This window comes from Diceros bicornis, unplaced genomic scaffold (genome assembly GCF_020826845.1).
Source record: "Diceros bicornis minor isolate mBicDic1 unplaced genomic scaffold, mDicBic1.mat.cur scaffold_67_ctg1, whole genome shotgun sequence".
In the NCBI taxonomy this organism is placed as follows: Eukaryota; Metazoa; Chordata; class Mammalia; order Perissodactyla; family Rhinocerotidae; genus Diceros; species Diceros bicornis.
The window spans coordinates 138,612-149,238 of record NW_026691553.1 but is presented as its reverse complement, the minus strand read 5'-3'; the positions used below and the strand labels follow the sequence as shown (position 1 = coordinate 149,238).

The 10,627-nt window shown below is 67.2% G+C and overlaps 1 protein-coding gene across 1 annotated transcript; it reads left to right on the top strand.

Moving 5' to 3' along the window:
* The first annotated feature begins 438 nt into the window (after positions 1-438).
* C2CD4C (C2 calcium dependent domain containing 4C) lies at positions 439-4,042 on the top strand. The gene is made up of 2 exons (XM_058537768.1): positions 439-483; positions 1,141-4,042. The coding sequence occupies exon 2, from the start codon at positions 1,179-1,181 to the stop codon at positions 2,394-2,396; it is 1,218 nt and encodes a 405-aa protein (XP_058393751.1). The 5' UTR covers positions 439-483; positions 1,141-1,178; the 3' UTR covers positions 2,397-4,042.
* The last annotated feature ends 6,585 nt before the right edge of the window (positions 4,043-10,627 follow it).

The following is a 10,627-nucleotide window of genomic DNA, read 5'->3' as shown; positions in this document are numbered from 1 at the left end:
ACCCCCAGAGTTAGGGGGAGGACGTTAAGAGCTGGCACAGACAAAGCTCAATAATAAATTCAGCTGCGTTATTGCTACTATCATTTTACTCATCGTTGTAATGCGGAACGCTGCTCAGCAGAGAAACGGCCCCAGCAGGCGTGGGTCCGTGCCCCCCATGAACGGAAGCAGGGGTCGGGGTTCCTGTGGTCCCCGGCTCCGCGGGTGCGCAGACACGGCGCTACGGGGGTATCAGGGACCGCCTGCGCCCCTCCCCCCCGGTCCTCGGTGCCCCCCCCCGTGGGGGCGGATGCTGCAGGGACGCGGCGCGGGCGGGGCAGCGGCGCGCGGCTCTACTCGGAGGAATACGGCGGCCTGGGCGGCTTCCCGCCGGTGAATGAGCCGCCGCGCTGCGCCGTATTGAACGCGGCCGGAGCCTCGGCGCCCAGACCCCGGAGTGTCCGCCGGACAGCATCCAGCCTCCGGCCGCCCCAACCCGGGCAGGTGCGTGCAGGGCCCCCAGGTCCCGCGGGGGCTGCCGGGACCCCACCCCGCCCCAGGCTGAGTCCGGGGGCGAGGGGCAGGGAGAGGGGGACGGGGATGGGGGATGGGGGATGGGGGAGGGTCGGCTGGCCGCGCCGTCAGCCCCACACTCACCCCCCCTCCCCTCCCCCCCGGATGCCTGGACCCTCAACTCGGGAGAAGCCACAGGTGGGTGGGAGCTGGGGGGCGGAGCTGGGACAGCGGGGGTCCACCTGCGCCCTGGGGCGTCTTCCCTCTGCGGACGGAGCGGGACCCTTTAGAAAGGGCTTTGAGGTCCGGGACATGGGGGTCGGGGGTGGGGGCGGAGGGGCTGCTGTCCCCCGGGGCTGCCCGGGAGTCGGCGCCGCCCCCACCTCCCGGGCTCCGCTTCGGTGCTGGGAAGTTGAGAGGGTCCCTCCGGGGAGGGAGGGAGGGGAGGGGAGGGGGGGAGGGGAGGGCCCGCCCCCGCCCCGCCCCGCCCCGCCCCCGGCCTGGGCTGCAGCGCCCGGCGACACCCCAGAGTGACCCTGCTGGCCCCCTGCGGCCGGGCCCTGTCCAGGTGCCCCCCCAGGTGCCCGGAGCCCCCTTTCAGCCCCCGTGCGTGGGGCCTGCAGCTCTGATCCTTGTTTCTCTTCCCAGACCCTGCAGACCCCTCCTGGCCTCCGCCCGCCGCCCCCATGAAGAAAACCAACATGTGGTTCCTGGAGCGGCTCCGGGGGTCCGGGGAGAACGGCCCCGCGGGCGCCGAGGGGGGCGACAAGGCCTCCAGGGGGCCCCTGTACAGCAACGTGCTCACGCCGGACAAGATCCCGGACTTCTTCATCCCCCCCAAGCTGCCCGCCGGCCCCGCGGAGCCCGAGGCGCAGGCCGAGCCGGGCGCCGCGCCGTCGGAGCAGACCCCGGCCCCGGCCGCGCCCCGCCGCGCCCCCCGGAGCCCCCGGCTGCCCGCCAAGCTGGCAGCCGAGAGCAAGAGCCTGCTGAAGGCGGCCACGCGGCACGTGATCCAGGTCGAGAGCGCCGAGGACTGGCCGGCGGAGGAGGCCGCCGACGCCGCCCCCCAGGCGCAGGGCGCCATGGCGCTGCCCTCGGTGCCCAAGGCGCAGACGGCCTACGGCTTCGCCACGCTGGCCGAGAGCCCGCACACGCGGCGCAAGGAGTCCCTGTTCCACAGCGAGCACGGGGCCCTGGCCCAGGTGGGCTCCCCGCGCGCCGGGCGCCGGCCGGGGGGCGACGGGGCCCTCGGGAGCCCCAGCCGCTGCGTCAGCGGCGGGGAGAGCGACACGGGGTCCTCGGCCGAGTCCTCCCCCTTCGGGTCGCCCCTGCTCTCGCGCTCCGTGTCGCTGCTCAAAGGCTTCGCCCAGGACAGCCAGGCCAAGGTGAGCCAGCTCAAGCACTCGGTGGGCCGGCACGGCTCCCTCTCCGCCGACGACAGCACGCCGGACACCAGCCCCGGCGCGCGGCGCCGCCTGACCCGCAGGGCCGCCCCCGAGCCCGGCGCCGAGCCCGGCGCGCCCCGCGCGGAGCACGCGGTGAGGATGGGCCTGCGGGGCAGCGTGCGGCTGCTGGCCGAGTACGAGGCGGCCCAGGCCCGCCTGCGGGTGCGCCTGCTGGCCGCCGAGGGCCTCTACGACCGGCTCTGCGACGCGCGCAGCATCAACTGCTGCGTGGGCCTCTGCCTCGTGCCCGGGAAGCTGCAGAAGCAACGCAGCACCGTCATCAAGAACAGCCGCCACCCGGTGTTCAACGAAGACTTCTTCTTCGACGGCCTGGGCCCCGCCAGCGTGCGCAAGCTGGCTCTCAGGATCAAGGTGGTCAACAAAGGCGGCAGCCTCAAGCGAGACACCCTGCTGGGGGAGAAGGAGCTGCCCCTGACCGCGCTGCTCCCCTTCTTGTGAAAGCCCCCTGCCCCCTCCTCCCCGCCTCCGTCCCCACCGAGGCCTGACCGGGAGCCGGGTGTAGACTCGGCGGCGGTCCTGATGCTGCAGCCATGCTGGGCTGTCCTCGGTTGCCCACGGTGACCGGGATGCTGCCTTTCATGGATTCACTTTTTCCGGAGGAGGAAGAGAGGGGCTACTTTGCAGGGCCGAGTGTCCCCCTGCGCCCGAGTCCTTCGCCCCGGACCCCGGTTCACCCTCTCAGAGCCCTGGGACCTGAGCCAGGAGGCGGCCGTGCCACAGGCCTGGAGGTGGCCAGCCTGAGCTGAGCCGAATCTTCTCTGCTGCACGAGCGTCCTCCTCCCCCAGGCGGCCAGGCACCCCTCAGAGGGCAGGGCCAGGCCAGTGTCACCCCACGGGGCTGCGGGAGGCACCCCCTCCCGGGTTAGGCTGGCTCGAGGCAGCCCTCAGTCCTCCAGGCTCGGGAGGCGAGAGCCGGTCAGAGGGCGGCGGGCTCCGCGTCTGAGAGCCGCTGCTGGTGAAAGTCTCGTGGAGAAGGCGGCTCGCGATGGGGGAAGTCCCCTAGCTCCTCTCCCGTCCCCCGAGCCACACAGCCCTGCTGTCAGCGCTTTCCTCCTGCCCCTTCTTTGCTTGATTTTTGGGCATGGACTTGCCTGGCCAGTCCACTGGCGCCTGCTGGGGCCCCTGCGGCCCTGCTGGGGGGTCCGGAGCCTCCCTCCCCTGGAGGGCGTTGCTCAGAAGGTGCCTAGAGAGCAGCCCCAGCCCGTGGCCCCCGCTCCTCCCCATCCCTCCATGCTGGGGGCCGCCGCCCCGCCACCCCCTGCGCAGCATCCATGGCAGCTGGATGCCAGGGAGGGGTGCCTGGTGACTGGCGGCCGTGGCTTTTACCCCACGTGTGTAAATAAGTCTTGGTGGGGTGGGTGGGACACAGGAGTGGGATGGGGGACCCTGGCTGTGGCTTTTCATGCTGCTAACTGTTGTGTCATATGTGGTCCGTGAATGTCTTTTTGGCGGTTTCCCAGCTCGACGAGACAGAAACGATACAGTTGGAAGTAGGGGCCGGGCCAGCTCTGCTCCTCCGCCTCTCCTGGCCTGCGCGTTGGGCACCGATGGACCAGGGCAGCCCGTGGGGGACCTGGGGTGCCCGTCCCTGCTCCAACATTGTCCCCCCTCACTCCGGGTCCCCCCCCACGGGAGGGGTGAAGGCACAGAGCCTCCAGAGCGGGGGGAGCACCTTCCCCTCTGCACGTCCCGGAGAAGCACCAGATGTGCACCTGAGGCTGGGAAGGAGGCCTGTGGAGCGGGGTCCCTCCCCATGACTCCCCGGTCTCCGTCCTGGGCCTGCTCCTCCGTGCTCCCTGCCCCCCTCCCCTCTGGACCTGGGCATCACCAGGGCCAGGCCCTTGGGCCGGAGGCGGCAGAGGCCCCTGCATGGAGTTAGATGCTTGGAGCTCGCCCCCTCCCTTCTCTCTGACCCTGACCGCTCCCGTCCCCGCTCTCCCTCGGGGGGGGGGCCCTCATTTTATAGCCCCCGCAGTGTTTGATATCTTTGTGTTCTGAGTTGACTGGGTAAACCTTTAAGATGCCCTCCCCCAACGTGTTTGTTTATAAATGCTGTTTTTAGTGCAATAAAGGTGTTTCGAGAATGCGGGGGTGCAGAGCTGCCTGCTTTGCAGAGCTGCCTGCTTTGCTGTTTAATAACAGGAGGGGAATTCTGCCTTGAATTCCGGGCAGGATGGTGTGGTCCTCTCCACCTGTTCGGCCCCAGGGGTCTGTCCTCCATGTGGTGGGGGCAGGAGGCAGGGTCTCGGGGACCCCAGGGCCTGTTATGAGGAGCGCTGCTGCCGTTATTCAGCAGATCTGGGTGGGGGCCCGTCCTCCTGCTCCGTCCCTGTTACAACTCACAAGGCAGAGGCCGCTCTCGTCCCGTCTCATGGGCGGCAAGAGTGGTCAGTCATTCGCCCAGGGTGGCCTCGCTCACCAGAGCCAGGACTCGAGCCTGCGCCCTCCCTGTGGCTGCCAGGGGGAGAGATGCTGGGGTCTGCCCCTTCCGGGCTCTGTCCGCTTGGGGACGAAGACTGGACGTGTGGTGCCATCACCGACGGGGACCTCTCGGATGCCGTCGGCTGCCATTGTGGGGGCGCCCCCGCTGACCTGCCCTTCGTCCTCATTTGTCTGCCCTGGGCCCTGTGGTCAGACAGAATCAGAAAGCAAGTGTTGCAGCCAGGAGGCCGGCCCCTCCCCTTGTCCATGACTTGGAGACCCCCGGGGCCAGGGGGCAGCAGGGGAGCCCGCTCCAGGCTGTTCCCGTCTGTGTCTGCACACAGGCTGTGCCTCCACCCCCAGCTTCTCTGCTTTCAGGCTTCAGCTGCGATGGCACCTCCTCCGAGAAGCCTTCCCGGTCCTCTCGGCCAGCCGGGGAAGGGGCCTTGTCTCTGTGCGGCCATGTCTGCTCCAAGATCTGGGATAGGTTTATCCCTCTCCAAGACGTCCCCAGCTGGGGACCCACGCTGGGCACCCAGGAGGCACTTGACCAGTGGGGGAATAAATGCAGAGGCAGGGCCTGACCCTGGCTCTGGGCTCCTGTGGGGGTGCTGCTGGGACCTGGGTGCCGGCAGTGGAGGCCAAGGGTCCCCTGCTGCCCGCTCTCACTTAAGGAACTGCCACGTCTGCTTCAGCGGAGGGTTGATTTGGGGGAAGTGTGGTGGGAAGTGGGGTCCGTTGAGCTGGGGGATCTGGGGGACAGGGCCCCCTCATGGCCGGGTGGACATCGTGAGGACGGGAGCAGGTCTGGGCCGCACAGGATGTCTCTGCCTTCAGGAGCTGGAGCCGTGTGGACTCTGCCTGCTCTGGGCCCGGTTCCTTTGACAGGTGGGGAAACCGAGGCCCGGAGACGGGAATCGGATCAGCCGCGCCTTCCTGACTCACTCAGCAGGGATGTGGCCCTTCTCACTCTACGGACGCCAGCTCTGAGTAAGAGGCGGACACGGCAGTGACCGCCCCCAGGGCTTTGGGGAGTAAGCACAGAATCATTCCGTCCAGTCTGGGGGAGATGGGTCCCCAGACGTGGGCCCCCAGCCTGGCACGGGCCCCCCGACGTGGGCCCCCAGCCGGGCACAGCAGCACCGGCCGTGGCAGATGGGTGGATTTCGGGCGGCCAAGAGAGCAAATACACCTGAGTGTCAAGTCCCTTTGCCAATGGGCATTTATTAAGCTCCCGCTGTATGCTGGAGACAAGGCCTCCTCGGTGAGCCTCAGGAAAGCCCAGCCTGGAAGCCCCACGTCACCTGGTGGAGAAACCAGGAGCTGGGACGGGAGGGTCGGGACGTGGCCCTACTGTGCACAGCTGCTGCTCCCGGGCTGTGCCCGCGGTTATCCGCTCCTGGGCCCCTGTGTGCGCATCGTCCACGGCCGGGGCAACGAGGGTGCAGACGGGTCCAGCAAGGAGTTGGCCGGAACCTGCACCACAGGACAGGAGTGCGGCCAAGGCCGGGGCGGGTTCCCCTTGACTCTGGCTCAGTGCCGGGGGCCCCTCGGACCCCATAGTGGAGCTGGGTTCCTCTGGGGTTCTGGGGTAGGCCGTGGGCGCCTTGTCCCCCGGGCGGGGCCTTGCTGTGCCCCCTCACACGCCCCGGGGCAGGTGGTCTCTCCCCACAGATCCCCTCTTCCGGGCTCATCTCCTGTGCCGACCCCGGGCCTGGCTCCTTCCTCTCCCCTTGCCCCCACGAGGCCCAGCCCCTCAGGCCATCAGGAAGCCCCCAGGAGCCTCTGTGCGGGGTCAGGGTCCCGAGCAGCCTTCCCCCTGCTGCCAGCGCCAGAGGAGCCGCGCTGACGAGGCTGCGGGTCCCAGGATGTGTTGCCAGGGCAACCGGGCCCCTTCTCCTCCTCCCCACCCGCCACGCGCCGCTGGGCAACCTGCGTGTGTGATTACGTGTGTGTGCACCATGCCTGCGTGCGTGCACACAGCCACTTCCCTCTGTGCATGCATGCAACTGCAGTGTGTGCCGTGTGCACACAAGTGTGCGTGTTAATGGAGCCACGTGCATGAGTGCAGTTGTGTGTTTGTGCACATGTACCACAGTGCGGGTGTAAACACATGAGTGCATTATGCACAGTGTAGCTCTGTGTGTTAACAAGCGTGTGCTTGTGTGTCTGCATAGGCCGTGCACGTGTTTCTCTGTGTGCACCCATGTGCGCGCATGTAACCATGTCGCGCGTGTGTGAGTGTGGCTATGTAACATGTACCTGTGCACACTCGTGTGTGCGCGTGTGTGCCATGGCTGCCCTGTGCCTCAGGACGCCCCAGAGGACATAAGGGGACCCTGGGCTGGAGAAGGCCCCTCCCTCCACTCCCCATGCTGGTTCCCTGGTGGGAGCACTCCCCTCCCCCATGTTCCCTCACTTTGCCTTCAGGTCTCCCCCCACCGCCCTGACCTCAGGGCAGCACCCCCACGAGGTCGGACCCCCTTTCATATCCCTCCCTAGTGTCACACGCTGCCTTGTAATGTCTTCCTGATCAGAACCATCTGCCATTCCAGCTGCAGCCCAGTGCTCAGCCCAGGGTGCAGGAGAAGGAGGCGTCGGCACTCTCTCCTTTGAGCCTGGCCGCCATCCTGAGTCTTTCTTCTCTCAGGAGGGCTGTGGGCATCCAGAGCCACCACCAGCAGAAGGCACCTGATTTGTGCAAATCATAAAATGGTGCCCCTTTCTCAGAGTGGAGTCAGCACAGGGGGCAGTAGAGCCAAGAGACGAGGAATCTGATGCCTGGTGAGCTTGTGGGCACCTGGATCCAGCCGTGCCTGAAGTCCATAACTGCACACCATGTTAGTTCAGAGGGCTAATCAAGTCCCTTCTTGGCTTAAGCCAGTTTGACGTTTTTTTCCTCCAAAACACTGACACCGCGAGTCACCATTCTGAGGAAGGAGAAGCAGCGCTGACCTGGCGGTGCCCAGTCTGACACCGGAAGGGAAGGAAGGGGAGGAAGGCAGCACCCGGAGGCCCGAGATGTGTACATCTCTCAGAGCGGGGGAAGGTGGCCCTGGAGTGAGGGAGAGAGCTTGCGTCAGCGCATTAGTCAAGACGGGTTGTGCAAAAGGAGCAGGATCCAAGAGTGGGAAGGAGATGGGGGCAGCAGGGACGTCCAGAGCTGGAGGGGAGGGGCTCAGAAACCCAGCCCACCCCACCACAGCCTGGCCCCACTTTCCCCCCGCCCCAGTCCGCCCCGCCTTCACCTCTGCCCCTGCTCCGAAACCTTGCATAGCTCGCCGCGGCCCCGCACCCCGTGCACCCCGCACTGCAGCCTGCGCATCCTGCCCGCCTCCCCTGCACCCCACAGCTGTGGGGCTGGAAATGTGAACCCGGCATGCGCGGGGAGCTGCCGCAGTGGACTTCAGCCGGCCGGCGGCGTAGCCCAGCCGGTCACGTGGTCGTCTGGTCTCGGCGCCCCGCGCGGGTCACTGGCCGGGATGAGACCAGCTCGCGCGGAGGGAGCTCAGCGCGCGCGCCCCGCGGCAGCAGGCACCGCGCAGCCACGATGGTGGCTGTAATCACGTTAGGGTGGCGATCACAGGCTCCTCCTGCTCCGCCCCCGCCCCTCCGCGCGATTCAATTAGGGTTTGTTTTCCTCTCGGTTCCTCCGCGGGCGGGAGCAGAAAAATGACTTCAATAGAGAGGAACCGGCGAGAGCAGACCCGCTGTGCGCACCTCCCGCCCACCCACCTCGCCACGCGGGGTCCGAGCCTGGGGCGGGCGTCTGGCTGCAGGGGCTGCAGTCCTGGCTCTCCGGGCCTCAGTTTACCCTCCCTCCCCCGGACGATGGAGATGTCACCAGCACGTCCCCCCAGAGTCACATAAGATAGGCGCGGGGCCCTTTTATTGAGCCCATACTGGGTGAGACGACCAGCTGAATCCTCACCAAGACCCTGCCGACCCCATTCACACGTGGGGAAACTGAGGCACGGGGAAGCAGAGCCGCCCAGCTGGCAGGTGGCAGGACGGTGATCCGAACCAGTGCTGGGCGGACCCCAAGCCTCGCCTCAGGCCCGCTGCCTTCCCGCGTCCCCACGTCCCCGCAGGCTCCTCCTCCCCCCCCCCCAGAGGCGCGGACGCCCCCTCCCTCCCGCCAGGACCACACGGCCTGAGTGTGAATTCTGACAGCTCACGCCCTTCTCTGTGAGTCAGTTTCCTCTCCAGCACCCTGTGTCCTGCCGGGTGCTGGTGGGGTGGGGACAGGGCTGGCCGGGCACAGGCGGGGCGTGGAGGCTGTGGGTGAGGCACCGCCTTACGTCTGTGACTGTAGACAGTTTAACTTCGCCCAGAGGGGTCTGGGGGGGGGTCATCCGTGTCACCCCTGACAGGAGCCGGCCAGGCCAGACGGACCAGCCTGTGGTTTAGGGTCACAGAGTCAGTGGCCCTGGAGACTGAGATGCCCTGGGGGCAATGCGTCCATGACGCCTGTGACGGAGCCCCGGTGACACGCATGACGGAGGGGACGTGTAGGGGCCGTGGGAGGCCGGTTAGGGGTTTCTGCTGACTCTGTTGCGTGCGCTCCGCGCGGCTGGGGTGGACGTGACTCCGCCCCGTGCGCCCCGCGCGGCTGGGGTGGACCTAGAGCCATTCTTCTGGGTTGGGGAGTCCTGCGAGTCCCTATGGAGCCTGGGGGTGGTTCTGGGGACCCCCGAACGTGCAGCTGGTGTCAGCAGTGGAGACGGATGCCTTGGACTTGGATCTTTTCAGCTTGGCTCACCCCGTGCACTCCCACCCCAGCCTCCAGCCCTCCCTGGGAGCCCACGGCTTGGTGGCCGTGGTGACGCAGGAAGGGCCCCAGCCACCTGACCGCTGCCAGTCTCCCCTCCTTGTCACCTCTCCAGTCCCCACGTCCCCAGAAAAGGCGGCCCAGGCCCCCCACAACCCACGCTCTGCCCCCAGCAGTTCCTCGGCTCCCCCGGCCAAGCCACAGAAGCTCGCTCCTTCTTCCTCGAGGTCGGAGAGGCAGCGTGGATCCTGGACTGCGGCCCTGGCTCCCACGCTCCCTGCAGAGGACCAGGGGCAAGCCCCGCCCCTCAGCCTCAGTTTCCCCACGTGTGAGATGAGGTGCTGATCTCGTGCTCAACTCTGGGGGCTGGGGAGTTTTCGAGATGTTGACGACATAAACCGCGTTCCAACATCAGCGACCACGCGAGTCAGAGGTTCATGCGAGGGCGAGCTGAGCGCCGGGGCGCAGAGCGTCTGCACGGAGACCAGGGCTCTACAGATTCTGAGTCGAAGGCGGAGCAGACCTGGTCAGCGCCTTCCCGGGCCGTGAGGACAGAGCCCCTTTGTTCCCCGGTCGTCGTCCTCAGGTTAACATGTGACCCCACGAGCCTGGACATCAGCAAGAGCAAAGAATAAGTGACAGAGTGCCTTCCCTGGGCCACGTCTGGGGACATCTGTGGGTGTCACAGCGGGGGTGCTCCTGGCATCGAGTGGGTGGGGCCAGGGATGCTGCTCCACCCCCCACAGCACCCAGGACGGCCCCCCAGAGAGTCACGTGGCCTGAATGTCCCCAGTGCCCGGGGGAGACTGTGGTCTGGGACGATCTTTTTGCCCCTTTCCCGGTTCTGGATGATTTTTCCCGCCACGCGGTGGACACGAGAGGAGGCGTGGGGCGTGGCTCGCGCAGTGGCTGGCTCGCACGCGCGCTCAACATCCACGGTTCCTTTCTCGTGTGGCAGATGCTGACCCAGTGTCTGTGCCCTCCGAGCCCCGAGCGGGGAGCTGGGGACCCCCCGGCTGCAGACGCGGCTTCTAAAGGGGCCACTAGGCGGTATTTCTGGTCCCTCGTGCTCTCCCAGACCTGTCCTGTCCCCGCGGAGGCGTGTCTGTGTGTCCTGCCCTGGAACTCGAGTGGGCTGTCTGCTCGGAGCAGCAGGACGTGGCTGCAGGGACGCCGTGTGACTCCGAGACCAGGCCGTAGGAAGGATTGAGTCGGCCTGGATTTCTCTCTCGGGACGGTCACCTTCGTGCTGGGAGGAAGCCAGGCCACGTGGAGGGTCCGAGGAGGGTCCTGCCAGCCATCCCAGTGAAGGTTCCAGACCCGGGGCAAGTGAGCGCCTGGCCTCCCTGTCATCTGGCCGCGTTCCTGAGATCACAGAGCAGGGACAGGCACGACCACCACGCTTACCTCCCCGAGGTCATGACCTCAGAATCCACACGCTTGGGAAGTGGTGGTTTCACAGCGCTAGGTTTTGGGG